The sequence below is a fragment of the Dendrobates tinctorius genome, unplaced genomic scaffold (genome assembly GCF_039654945.1).
Source record: "Dendrobates tinctorius isolate UK_male_01 unplaced genomic scaffold, ASM3965494v1 ptg000158l, whole genome shotgun sequence".
Classification (NCBI taxonomy): Eukaryota; Metazoa; Chordata; class Amphibia; order Anura; family Dendrobatidae; genus Dendrobates; species Dendrobates tinctorius.
In genome coordinates this window covers 27,177,476-27,192,500 of record NW_027361825.1, presented here as the reverse complement: position 1 = coordinate 27,192,500, position 15,025 = coordinate 27,177,476, and the positions used below count along the sequence as shown (strand labels likewise).

At 40.3% G+C, this 15,025-nt stretch overlaps 1 protein-coding gene across 1 annotated transcript in view; it reads right to left on the bottom strand.

Moving 5' to 3' along the window:
• The window catches only part of LOC141052005 (cytochrome P450 2G1-like), a 58,333-nt gene that overhangs the window by 41,952 nt on the left and 1,356 nt on the right, over positions 1-15,025 (bottom strand). The window contains exons 2-3 of the mRNA XM_073549174.1: positions 14,730-14,892; positions 13,258-13,410 (exon numbers count right to left, since the gene is read on the bottom strand). Of these exons, the coding sequence (XP_073405275.1) occupies positions 13,258-13,410; positions 14,730-14,892 (316 nt within the window). The remainder of the gene's footprint in view (positions 1-13,257; positions 13,411-14,729; positions 14,893-15,025) is intronic.

Here is a 15,025-nt window from a genome sequence, read left to right as displayed (position 1 = left end):
ACACGTTGGGGCTCGGAAGGGAAGCAGTGATGTTTTGGAATGCAGACTTTGATGGAATGGTCTGCGGGTGTCATGTCCGTTTGGAGAGCGCCTGATGTACCTAAACTATTGAAACTCCCCACAAGTGACCCCATTTTGGACACTAGACCCCCCACGGAACTTATCTAGATGTGTGGTGAGCACTTTGAACCCCCAAGTGCTTCACAGAAGTTTATAACGCTCGGACGTGAAAATAAAAAAATCATTTTTTTCCACAAAAATGATATTTTTGCCCCCAATTTTTTATTTTCCTAAGGGTAACAGGAGAAATTGGACCTCAAAAATTGTTTTGCAATTTGACCTGAGTACGCTGATACCCTACATGTGGGGGTAAAACACTGTTTGGGTGCATGGCAGAGCTTGGAAGGGAAGGAGCACCATTTGACTTTTTCAACTCAGAATTGGCTGGAATTGAGATCAGACGCCATGTTGCATTAGGAGAGCCCCTGATGTGCCCAAACAGTGGAAACCCCCAATTCTAACTCCAACCTGAACCCCAACACACCCCTAACCCTAATCTCAGCCCTAACCCTAACCCTAGCCCTAACCCTAATAGAAAAATGGAAATAAACACATTTTTTTTATTTTATTATTTTTCCCTAACTAAGGGGGTGATAACGGGGGGTTTGATTTACTATTTATGGTGGTTTTTATATTTGGCAGCTGTCGCACGCTAAAATACGCTTTTTATTGTAAAAATAGTTTTTGCATCACCACATATTGAGAGCTATAATTTTTCCGTATTTTGACCAACCGAGTCATGTGAGCTCTTATTTTTTGCGGGACGAGTTGACGTTTTTATTGGTACCATTTTCGGGCACGTGACATTTTTTGATCGCTTTTTATTCCGATTTTTTGGGACGCAGAATGAACAAAAACCAGCGTTTCATGAATTTCTTTTGGGGGGGTGCGTTTACACCGTTCCGCGTGCGGTAAAATTGATAAAGCGGTTTTATTCTTCGGGTCAGTACGGTTACAGCGATACCTCATTTAGGTCGTTTTTTATGTTTTGTCGGTTTTATGCAATGAAAACTTTTATATAAAAAATAATTATTTTTGCATCGCTTTATTCTGCAAGCTATAACTTTTTTATTTTTTCGCTGATGATGCTGTGTGGCAGCTCGTTTTTTGCGGGACAAGATGACATTTTCAGCGGTACCATGGATATTTATATGCGTCTTTTTGATCGCGCGTTATTACACTTTTTGTTTGGCGGTATGATAAATCATTTTTTGCTTCGTTTTTTATTTTTATTTTTTAAGGGGTTCTCTAAAGGGGTTAACTAATGGGACAGTTTTATAGGGCGGGTCGTTACGGACGCGGCGATACCTAATATGTGTACTTTTATTGGTTGGTTTTTTATTTCCAAAAAATGGATTTATTTGGGGGAATATTTTTTTTTTTTTTCTAATTTATTTGGCGATTTTTTAAATTTATTTTATCACTTTTTTTTATTTTTTTTTAACTTTATTACATAGTCCCAGGTGGGACATCACTGTCCTGTGACAGATCGCTGATCTGTCACATCACAGATCACTGTGACAGTTCAGCAATCTGTCACAGGCATTGAAGAAGACTTCCTCTTGCCTGCGCTTTGCAGGCACTGAGGAAGCCAGCTTCCTGCAGGCCCCCGAAGGCCCCCATCGCCATCTTGGATTCGGGGGCCTGCAGGAAAGGAGCCCCCCGCAGCAGCGCTGCACATTGCGCTGCCGTGGGGGGCTCAGGGAAGCACGGAGGGAGCCCCCTCCCTGTCGATGCTTCCCTTTAACCCCCGGTACACCGCGATCATGTTTGATCGCGGTGTGCAAGGGGTTAACGTGTCGGGGGCGGTCCGTGATCGCTCCTGACACATTGTGCCGGATGTCAGCTGTGATAATCAGCTGACACCCAGCCGCGATGCGCGGCGCTCACCACGTGGGCGCCGCTGATCGCGGTAGACGTACTATCCCATCCATGGGCATAGGGGCCCGGGTCCCATGGACAGGATAGTACGTCTGATGTCAGGAAGGGGTTAAAATGATAACTTGGTTGATGAAATCCATCTTGTGGTTGTTGTTGTTTAATCTTTACTTTCAGTTTTCAGTCAATGATATGCTCGTGCCCTAGGATGGGTCTGGAGTGGGGGTCTTTATTTGGTGCTCTGCTTTGGTACTCATAATGCAGACTGCTGACAGGTCACCGATCCCTCACTAACCTGCACCCTAGTTTGCAAAATGAATACCTGTACATACCAAAGAGAAAAAAAACCCTTCTAAGGCAGGTGCCAGCCGTGGCACATGCGCTGCAGCATAACTGCATGTTTAGTGTCCTAGTAATAACTGTTCTTGATGTTATTGAGCAAATACAAAAGAAAAAATTCAATTTGAAAATGGCTCCCGCCACACCTGCGCAGTAGCAGCTATCGGTGAGTATGGAGACCTGATAGCTGCTATTGCGCAGGCACTGGCTGCGCCATCTTGCTGAAGAAGAAAAAAAAATTCCTCCTCCAAGATGGCGCCGTACGCGCGTGTGCAGTAGTTGCTCCCAGCGATCTCCGAGAGCTGCTACTGCGCAGGCGCGGGCGGCGCCACCTTTGAAGAGGAAATTTTTTTCTTCTCCAGCAAGATGGCATGCTAGCACCAGCGCCATAGCAGCTATCGGATCACGTATATACAGTACATTGATAGCTGATACAGTGCAGGTGCAGCAGGCACCATTTTCAATTTTTTTTTTTTGTTCTTGCTCAAGAACAGTTATTACTAGGACACTAAACATGCAGTTATGCTGCAGCACAGGTGCTACAGCTGGGACCTGCCTGCAGAAGGATTTTTTTTTTCCAGTATTTATATATAATATTAATTTTGCAAACTATGGGGCAGGTCAGTGATGGATCAGTGACCTGTCAGCAGTCTGCATTATGAAAACCTAATCAGAGCACCACATAAAGACCCCCCCACAGGCCGCCCCGAAGCACGAGCATATCATTAACTCAAAACTGAAAATAATGATTACATACCAACCACAAGACGGATTTCATCAGCCAAGCTATCATTTTATTCAGTATAACGGTGCCGACCTGACACTGTCTGTAGGTTACTGTGCACAATCCTGCTGACAGGTTCCCTTTAAGACAATGGAATACAAAAGCCTTAGCACTAGTTGTAGTGAATTTCTCAAGATTCTCAAGGCATGTGAACTAATAAAATATTAAAGTTTTTCCATATGGTGAATGAGAAATTAAAAAAAACGTCAGAATAATTTCTTTTGGGTTGTCATTTCCCCAAAAAATTGGAATAAAAAGAGATAATTCAGAAAGTATTTGGACACTAAAATAGAATCAGTAAAAAGTGAAGCTCACGCCATAAAAAACGTCTCTAGAACTCTGTTCACCGAAAAATAAAAATATTATGGGTCTCAGAAAGGTTTTTTGTGTTTTTTAATGTAGCAAAACAAACAAAAAAATTGTTTTACTCTATATCTCCAAAACTGTACTGAATGCTAATCTATGGAAAAAGTATTTTTTTTTTTCGCAAAGCGAATGTTGTAACTACAAAACTGAAAAAACAATGGTGAATGTTGTGTGTTTTGTTCTGTTTCACTTAATATTTTTCCCATTTTCAGTAAACTATATGGTAAAATGAATAGTTTAGCTCAAAACTACAACTTATCCAAATAAATTCATATGGCTATGTTGATTTAACCCCTTACCTACAATTGACGTAATATTCCGTCCATGTGACCATGGACCTAATTCCCATGGACGGAATATTACATCATCGCGATCAGCGGCGCTCACCACGTGGTGAGCGCCGCTGATCGCGGCCGAGTGTCAGCTAATTATCATAGCTGACACCCGGCACAATGTGTCAGGGGCGGTCACGGACCGCCCCCGACACGTTAACCCCTTGCACACCGCGATCAAACACGATCGCGGTGTACCGGGGGTTAAAGGGAAGCATCGGCAGGGAGGGGGCTCCCTCCGTGCTTCCCTGAGCCCCCCACGGCAGCGCAATGTGCAGCGCTGCTGCGGGGGACTCCTTTCCTGCAGGTCCCCGGATCCAATATGGCGACGGGGACCTCCGGGGGCCTGCAGGAAGCTGGCTTCCTCAGTGCCTGCAAAGCGCAAGCATGAGGAAGCCTGTGCAGTGCCTGTGACAGATCGCTGATCTGTCACAGTGATCTGTGATGTGACAGATCAGCGATCTGTCACAGGACAGTGATGTCCCCCATGGGACCTTGTAATAAAGTAAAAAAAAATAAAAAAAAAGTGTAAAAATAATTTAAAGAAAAAATCGCCAAATAAATTTAAAAAATATATTCCCCAATAAATTCATTTTTTGGAAATAAAAAAAAAAAAAATAAAAGTACACATATTTGGTATCGCCGCGTCCGTAACGACCCGCCCTATAAAACTGTCCCAATAGTTAACCCCTTAAGCGAACCCCTTAAAAAATAAAAAACTAAGCAAAAAATAATGATTTATTATCATACCGCCGAACAAAAAGTGCAATAACGCGCGATCAAAAAGACGCATATAAATATCCATGGTACCGCTGAAAACGTCATCTTGTCCCGCAAAAAATGAGCCATCATACAGCATCATCAGCGAAAAAATAAAAAAGTTATAGCTCGCAGAATAAAGTGATGCAAAAATAATTTTTTATATAAAATTGTTTTCATTGCATAAAAGCGCCAAAACATAAAAAAACGACCTAAATGAGGTATCGCTGTAACCGTACTGACCCGAAGAATAAAACCGCCTTATAAATTTTACCGCACCCGGAACGGCGTAAACGCACCACCCAAAAGAAATTCATGAAACGCTGGTTTTTGTAAATTCTGCGTCCCAAAAATGTCACATGCCCGAACATGATACCAATAAAAGCGTCAACTCGTCCCGCAAAAAATAAGACCTCACATGACTCGGTGGGTCAAAATATGGAAAAATTATAGCTCTCGATATGTGGTGATGCAAAAACTATTTTACAATAAAAAGCATCTTTTAGCGTGCGACAGCTGTCAAACATAAAAACCGCCATAAATAGTAAATCAAACCCCCGTTATCACCCCCTTAGTTAGGGAAAAATAATTAAAAAAATGTATTTATTTCCATTTTCCCATTAGGGTTAGGGTTAGGGCTAGGGCTAGGGTTAGGGTTAGGGTTAGGGTTAGGGCTAGGGCTAGGGTTAGGGTTAGGGTTAGGGCTAGGGCTAGAATTGGGGGTTTCCACTATTTGCACACATCAGGTGCTCTCCAAACGCAACATGGCATCTGATCTCAATTCCAGCCAATTCTGCGTTGAAAAAGTCAAATGGTGCTCCTTCCCTTCCAAGCCCTGCCATGCACCCAAACAGTGTTTTACCCCCTCATCTTGGGGTATCAGCCTAATCAGGACAATTTGCAAAACAACTTTTGGGGTCCTATTTCTCCTGTTGCCCTTAGGAAAATAAAAATTTTGGGGCAAAAATATCATTTTTGTGGAAAAAAATTTTTTTGTTATTTTCACGCCTGGGCGTTATAAACTTCTGTGAAGCACTTGGGGGTTCAAAGTTCTCACCACACATCTAGATAAGTTCCTTGGGGGGTCTAGTTTCCAAAATGGGGTCATTTGTGGGGGGTTTCCACTGTTTTGGTACATCAGGGGCTTTCCAAACGCGACATGGTGTCTGATCTCAATTCCAGCCAAAAAAGTCAAATGGCGATGCTTGCCTTCCGAGCTCTGCCATGTGCCCAAATAGTCATTTACACCCACATATGGGGTATCAGTGTACTCAGGACAAATTGCACAATAACTTTTAGGGTCCTGTTACCCTTGGGAAAATAAAAATTGGGGGTGAAAAGATCATTTTGTGTAAAAAAATATGATTTTTTAATTGTACCGCTGTGAATTATAAACTTCTGTGAAGCCCTTGTGGGTTCAAAGTTCTCACCACATATCTAGATAAGTTCCTTAGGGGGTCTAGTTTCAAAAATGGGGTCACTTGTGGGGGGTTTCCACTGTTTAGGTACATCAGGGGCTCTCCAAACGCGACATGGCGTCCGATCAGAATTCCAGCCAATTTTGCATTGAAAAAGTCAAACGGCGCTCCTTCCCTTCTGAGCTCTGCCATGCGCCGAAACAGTGGTTCCCCCCCACATATCAGGTATCAGCGTGCTCAGGACAAATTGCACAATAATTTTTGCAGTTCAATTTCTCCTGTTACACTTGGTAAAATAAAAAAAATTGAACCTGAAGTAATTTTTTTTGTGAAAAAAAGTTAAATGTTAATTTTTTTTAAATATTCAAAAAACTCCTGTGACGCACCTGAAGGGTTAATAAACTCCTTGAATGTGGTTTTAAGCACCTTAAGGGGTGCAGTTTTTAGAATGGTGTCACTTTTGGGTATTTTCTATCATATAGACCCCTCAAAGTGGCTTCAAATGTGATGTGGTCCGTAAAAATAAAATGGTGTTGCAAAAATGAGAGATCGCTGGTCAACTTTTAACCCTTATATCTTGCTAACAAATAAAAATTTTGGTTCCAAAATTGTGCTGATGTAAAGTAAACATGTGGCAAATGTTACTTATTAACTTTTTTGTGTGCCATATCTCTGTGATTTAAGGGCATAAAAATTCAAAGTTGGAAAATTGCGGAATTTTCAAAATTTTCGCCAAATTTCCGTTTTTCTCATAAATAAACGCAAGTTATATGAGTGAAATTTTACCACTAACATGAAGTACAATATGTCACGAGAAAACAATGTCAGAATCACCGGGATCCACGGAAGCGTTTCAGAGTTATGACCTCATAAAGGGACAGTGGTCAGAATTGTAAAAATTGGCCCGGTAGTTAACGTGCAAACCACCCTTGGTAGTGAAGGGGTTAAGAAAAGTTATGACCCTTATGAAGAAGGGAAGTAATAAACAGAAGTGAAAAAAAATGAAAAATTGGCCATGTCTCCAAGAAGTTAACTAATCTATCCTATTTACTTAGCATGGTCCGCTACAAAGCTAATTAATTGATAGTCCAAACTTTTCCTTTAATCTTGCCAGTTTTCTTTTGCTTCTTTCATGGAATTTGCCATATGAAATTGTTTAAATCAGGTTTTTCTTTTATGAAGATTTTTTTTAAAAGTGTTGGAAATGTTCATACTGCCATGATTGCTTCTTTTTCTCTTGTGCTTTAAGGTCAGTCTCCATGCTTGCACTGCCTGATTATGTTGCATTTATGTGATTTGCTCCATGATGCCGGCCTCGCCGTAACCCAGCTCCGCAGCTGCTTCAATCAATATTTACTGGATCTAACTCCAACATCCTATGGGCTAACTGATTGATTTGTACAATTTTGTTCTATAATGATTTTGCACACAACGATCCTGTATATGATGATTTTGTATATAGTGTAAATATGTAATTGTGTAAATATGTATATCTGTTTAAACCTCTACAGAGTTTGTACATTTTTGTGATTATCACTGTATATATCCTAATGTCTATCTTTGTATGTGTCTCTTCTAGTGAGGTTTGAAAAAGCCCCGACATAGGGTCGAAACATTACCTCAACGCACTATTCCCCTGTGGTGTCTTCAATAATAAAAAAAAAATTTTGCATTGAAAATCAAAATTTCCCAGAGTGCAGCTGTTTTCTCTTCACTGGATGACTGTCTGGACTAAGTTCCAGGTTCAGCTTTCACCTACCTCATATCCACAGAGTGCACGCCTTGTCTGTATCATTATCATCACAGACAGCAATATAATGAAAGCTAACAAAGGATCCATCATTCACAATAGGGGATGTAACAACTCCTCTAATCCCTCTCCCTTAACAATGATTTTTGCACACACTCATTAGGTGCTTCAATACCCAAACATAGGTCCGTGTCTGTTTATTATAACTAATCTACATGTAATTTCCCTAAAACACTAACTAAGGCCGCAGTCAGACGGCTGTATAAAACGGACTGAGATTGGATAGCAATGCACAGACTGGCTGGCGGCTCTCCTGACTCGAGTGTCACAGCTACATAGAAGTACATGAATCTGTCATGATTGGGTCGAGAGACACAGTGGCTAGCCCATGCACTGTGTTCCGATCTCAGTTTGACCTCAGTCCAAGGACAGTGTGCAAATTGCAAGATTTCTCATTTATATTCTTCATACAGATAGTAATATGGTAAAAAATTTTGACAAAATTTTAATCCCTTAGTGACGGGGCAAATTTTTTAAATTCTGACCATTGCCACTTTATATAGTGATAACTCTGGAATGTTTCAACAAATCCCATTGATTTTGAGAGAGTTTTTTCCTAGCACATTATAATTTATGATAATAGTAAATTTAGGTTGATATGTTTTGTGTTTATTTATAAAAAATATCAGAAATTTGAAAAAATGTAAAGAAAATTGCAATTTTCAAATATTGAATGATTATCCCTTTAATCCAGATAGTCATTCCACACAAAAACATTAATAAATAACATTTCCCACATGTCTACCTTGCATCAGCACCATTTTTAAAACACTAATTTATTTTGCTAGCCTTTTAGGAGGTTTAAAAATGTAGCAGTAATTTTTCATTTTTTCAAGGAAATTTACGAAATTTATTTTTTTTTGAGGGACCTATCAATGTTTGAAGTGACTTTTGGGGTGCTATATATTTGGAAACCCCAAACATGATACCAGTTTAAAAACGGCACCCCCTGACACATTGAAAACTGCTTACCAAATAGTAGAAAAGACAGCGCCTCAAACGTTGGTGAAAATGAATTCACATTTTATTCTGCCTCCTGTGGCAACATTTCAATCCAAAGATCTTTCTCAAGCACTTTGGATCGAAACGTTGCCACAGGAGGCAGAATAAAATGTGAATTCATTTTCACCAACGTTTGAGGCGCTGTCTTTTCTACTATTTGGTATGGACTTTTTCCGGGATGAACTCCCTGGATGTGACGTGCGTCTTAGTGTCCTGTAGGACTCTGGCTATATGAGGTGCGGTTTAGCTTATAATTTTTGATTGACATTGAAAACTGCTGTCAGGTAGTTTATTAACCCTTGAGGTGATTTTCAGGAATTAATGTAAAGTGGTAAAGCAGGAATGAAAAAGTGTTTGTTTACCACCTAAATGTCGGTAGCTTCTGAACTGACCGCTGGAGCCAGGAGACTCTAAGGGTACCGTTACACCTAGCGATGCACCTGCGATCCCGACCAGCGATATGACGCGGTCAGGATCGCTGGTGCATCGCTAAGTGGTCACTAGTGAGCTGCCACACAGGCAGATCTCACCAGCGACATCGCAGGGGACGGGGATCGCTACTTACCTGTCAGACGCGGCGATCCTGCGTCCACCCGCCCGGCTCCACGCGTCGCTCGTCACAGCAGGAAGCGCCGCAGGAAGTGGCCGACGAGAAATGATCCAGGAGCTTCTCGCGCGATCAGCGATAACCAGCGGGGGAGCCGGTCGGAGGTAAGTATCACATGCAGCGATATCGATAGCAATATCGCTGCAACGTCACAAAATCGGTGACTTTACAGAGATATTGCTAGCGATATCGCAGTGTGTAACGGGGGCTTAAGGCCGCTATTTGGCCATGAAATGCTATGGCAAACATCAGGACCACACATCATGATCTCTGTGTGTCAATTAGATTAAAGTGGAAGCCCCCACAATCTATTAGCCATTTATCTGATGTAGTCACTTTTGACAGCAGCAACTAAGGGGTTAATCAGATATGGACGGTGTCAGCACCGTATAGTGTGCAACCGATAGCTGGTGGATTGCACATGTATGGGGATGCTATTCTCTTATATCTGAGGTCAGTTAAAAGACGTATTGGCTGTCATTAAGGGGTTAAATATACATGTACAGTGGGGAAAAGCATATTTAGCCAGCCACCAATTGTGCAAGTTCTCCCACTTAAAAGATGAGAGAGGCCTGTAATTGACATCATAGGTAGACCACAACTATGAGAGTCAAAATGAGAAAAGAAATCCAGAAAATGACATTGTCTGATTCGGCAAGATTTATTTTGAAAATTATGGTGGAAAATAAGTATTTGGTCATTAACAAAAGCTCATCTTAATATTTGGTTATATATCCTTTGTTGGCAATGACAGAAGTCAAACGTTTTCTGTAAGCCTTCATAAGGTTGGCACACACTGTTGGTGGTATGTTTCCCCCTTTCTCCATGCAGATCTCCTCTAGAGCAGTGATGTTTTGGCCTGTTGCTAGGCAACACGGATTTTCAAATCCCTCCAGAGGTTTTCCATGGGGTTGAAATCTGGAGACTGGCTAGGCCACTCCAAGACCTTCATATGCTTCTTGCGAAGCCACTCCTTCGTTGACCTGGCAGTGTGCTTGGGATCTTATCAGGCTCAAAGATTCATCCACATTTCATCTTCAATGCCCTTGCTGATGGAAGGAGGTTTGCACTAAAAATCTCACGATACATGGTCCCATTCATTCTTCCATGTGCATGGATCAGTCGTTCTGGTCCCTTTGCAGAGAAACAGCCCCAAAGCATGATGTTGCGCCACCACCATCTTTCACATTAGGTATGGTGTGCTTTGGATGCAACTCAGCATTCTGTCTCCCCCAAACCCAACGAGTTTTGTTTCTACCAAACAGTTCTACTTTGGTTTCATCAAACCATATGACATTCTCCCAAAATTCTTCTGGATAATCTAAATGATCTCTAGCAAACTTCAGACGGGCCTGGACATGTACTGGCTTAAGCAGGGAGACACGTCTTGCATTGCAGGATCTGAGTACCTGGCGGCGCAGTGTGCTACTGATGGTAGCCTTTGTTACAGCTCTATGCAGGTCATTCACTAGGTCCCTGTGTGGTTCTGGGATTTTTGCTCACCGCTTTTGTGATTATTTTGACCCCACGAGGTGAGATGTTGCATGGAGCCCCAGATCGAGTGAGTTTATCAGTGGTCTTGTATGTCTTCCATTTTCTTATTATTGCTCCCACAGTTGATTTCATGACAACAAGCTGCTTGCCTATTGCAGATTCAGTCTTCCTAGCTTGGTGCAGGGCTGCAATTTTGCTTCTGGTGTCCTTCGACAGCTCTTTGGTCTTCACTATAGTGGAGTTTTAAGTGTGATTGCTTGAGGTTGTGAAAAGATGTATTTTATACTGATAACAAGTTTAAACAGGTGCCATTAATACAGGTAATGAGTGGAGGACAGAGGAGCCTCTTAAAGACAAAGTTACAGGTCTGTGAGAGCCAGAAATCAAGCATGTTTTTAGGTGACCAAATACTTATTTTCCACCATAATTTGAAAAATAAATCTTGCCAAATCAGACAAGGTGATTTTCTGGATTTGTTTTCTTATTTTGACTCTCATAGTTGTGGTCTACCTTTGATGTCAATTTCAGGCCTCTCTCATCTTTTTAAGTGGGAGAACTTGCACAATTGGTGGCTGACTAAATACTCCCCCCCCCCCACTGTATCTATATATTTAACACAGAAACACAATTTAAACAATTGGACATTTTCTAATGGCACATTGCCTTTAACCCCTTTCCAACATTGGGCGTACATTTACGTTAATGTTAGACTCCCTCCCTTTGATGTAGGCTCCAACGGTGAGCATGACAATCGGAGATCTCCTGGAGACTCCTATCGTTATCACTGCCGGCTTCCTGTGAGCACCACCCAGTGGTCGGCGCTCATAGCAAGTGAGTAATTCTACTACATAGAGGCAAATTGATTATCGCCTGTATGTAGCAGAGCCGTTTGGTTATGGCAGCTTCTACTTTCCCATGGAGACTATTGAAGCATGCAAAAAAAAATAAAAATAAATAAATGTTCAAATCACCCCCCTTTCATCCCATTCAAAATAAAACAATAAAAAAAATCAAACTTACACGTATTTGGTATAGACGCATTCAGAATCGCAGATCTATCAATAAGAAAAAGGATTAACCTGATCGCTAAACGGCGTAACGAGAAAACAGTCAAAACGCCAGAATTATGTTTTTTTTTATTTGAATTAAAATGCAATAGCGGTCGATCAGAAGATCGTATCTGCACCAAAATCATATCATTAAAAACGTCAGCTTGGTGCGCAAAAAATAAGCCCTCACCCAGCCCAAGAACATGAAAAATGGAAACGCTACGGGCATCAGAATATGGCACAATTTTTATTTTTTTTAACAAAGTTTGGAATTTTTTTTTCACCAAAAGAAAACTAAAAAAGAACTTAGACATATTTGGTGTTTATGAACTAGTAATGACCTGGAGAATCATAATGGCAGGTCAGTTTAGCATTTATTGAACCTAGTAAAAAAGCCAAACAAAAAACAAGTGTAGGATTGCACTTATTTTTGCAATTTCACCGCACTTGGAATTTGTCCCCGTTTTCTAGTACACAACATGGTAAAACCAATGGTGTTGTTCAAAAGCACAACTCGTCCCACAAAAAAAGTAAGCTCTCACATGGTCATATTGATGGAAAAAAATAAAGTTATGGTTCTGGGAAGAAGGGGAGCGAAAAACGAATAATAATATTCTTTATTTTTATATAGCGCTAACATATTCCGCAGCGCTTTACAGTTTGCACACATTATCATCACTGTCCCCGATGGGGCTCAAAATCTAAATTCCCTATCAGTATGTCTTTGGAATGTGGGAGGAAACCGGAGAACTAGAGGAAACCCACGCAAACACGGGGAGAACATACAAACTCCTTGCAGGTTAAATAATCAATAGATTGGTATGTGCCTCCTAAAGATTCATTACAATGTCAATAGAGAAGTCAAAAATCTGAGCTGACAACAACATTGGGGATCTATTGCGCATTTAGTTCAAATCATTATGACTCGCTCTTGATTCCGGACTTTACAACAAAATAAATGGGGAATTAGGTGGGGTTTGTTCATTAACTCTGGGAGTACTGTCATTTACTTCTATCCAAATCTAGAATAGGATAGTATCCAAAAGAGAAGAAAGAAGTCCATCCTCGCTTTTGATTTTGATACAAATCATGACAGTTTAAAGATGTTAGCACTAAACACCCCAAAAAATGTTTCTCAGTGTATCACGGGGGCCTCCTTTTTTCCAATATGAATACTTTTACTAACAAAGCCAGGACAATAAATGCTTTTGTGGTAATCTACAAAGACATGCTCATTTTACTCACAGTTCATAATGTATGTATTTATGCGTATACATTTTTTTTATATATATATATTATGATCTTAATTTAAAAATTAAATTTTAGATTTTTGGTAATCTTGCTATTGCCTGAAATAACCTTTTGTTTTCTTGAATTCCGCCACAAGAAACAGAGCTTCTTCCCGAATCAGATCCTCCACTTTAGTTTTTCCCATGCCGAAATCCCTCAATGTGGAAAGAGAAAATTTACGAAGTTCTCTCCATCTGTCCATGTTACTTGTGAAAGTAATTCCTGGAGGGATGAAAATATCCAGAATGAGTTTTGTTTTAGAATTTCACATTGATGCCAACAAATAGCTTCGCAAACTACATCAACTAATGTACAAAATGTGACTTTTTAGTCGTTTTATTAGGTTGTTGCAGAAAATTTCTTTTTGTTATGTACGCACCTCAGTAGAAAAGTCTAGCACAGGAAAATGGTTTAGATATATGATTTAGTCCTAGAATCTGTGGCACAGTGCAGTTGCAGGAACAGAACACTAAACAAGAAACCATTATACTCCATTCTCATGAATAGAGATAATTGACTCTATTAAAGTTCGAATTTGTCAGATTTAGTTAACTTTAGCTTGAAAAATTAATTAACTAAGAATAAATTCTGCAAAACTCGAATCCATTGGGAAGTGGTTAAAATAAATTTTATATTCACCTTTCCTCAACTCTCCCTATACGTCTTCTACCAACCCAAGTCCTCTGGTCTGTTCTTCCATCTTCTTCCTTCTGTTTTCTGTCTTCTTCTCATTTGAGAACTCTGAGACTTCCATTCTGTGCAAGCCCTATACTATCACATGAGGCCCTACTTATGTGTTCTACGTACCCAAAACTAGAGTAAGACAAAAATGAAGCCCTTGAAAGACCAAGTGGCAGCTGGTCAGCTATAAGGGGGATAAAAATCGCCGATTATCATAGTTTGTTTTTTTATCCTATTGCAAGCCTCAAAAAAGTGGCTTCATGTTAGAAACTGAATTCCCAAATAATTTTAATTTTTAGGAACGTTTATAGCAAATTGGATCAAATTAGAATTGACTTGGTCATCTCTACTCATGAACATGGGCAAAGTATTGTATGATATGCTTGTAGTTTAAAAAAATCACGAATAATGGTGGTGCAGACATTTTTAGTACCCCAGGCTATTCTCTGAGAAGCATCCTCTAGGAATTTCTTCGATTTGACTGTCAAAAATTTGGCAGCTCAGCACATAAAGGCGGCTTGTGGACTTCCAAATTCAATGAAATAGAAGGCAAATGGGCAGAATTTTCTCATATGCCTTGTGTCTTGTAAGCAGGGAGGTCCAAACTACTGAAATCAAATAGTTTGTGTGTGGAACCATAGAATAGTTCATATAACAAATGAATAATTTTGTATACCCAAAAAAAATGAAATTAGTTTAGACTTTGCTAAAGATCAATTAGATAGTAATATTTTCCCTCAATGGATCTTAATGATCCGGAAGCACACATAGATTCCAAAACAGTTGCTCCTCTGCCATCTAACTCCACCATTGCTGCCTCTGAACACATTGGATTAAGGAAATACCGATAAACTACTCACCATAGTTTCTGTAGTCAAGATCAAAGCAAAAGACATCACCTCGAGCTAAGAAATCATCCCCTCTGTCCACATAAACTTCTTTCACAGCTTTGTATCCCGTTACCACAATGACTGGTCGGGAACCCAAGTAGACGGTGAACACTTCTCCATATTTCTGAGTAATCTGGATGGGATTCAAAATTAGATACTGTTATGTCAAAGTAATCTTCCCATTCCTCAAAACTTGAGGTTCTGGGGATGAAAAATGACACTGTTGTAATGCAAGTAAGCTCTGTTTAAGCTCTGTGGCTTATTAG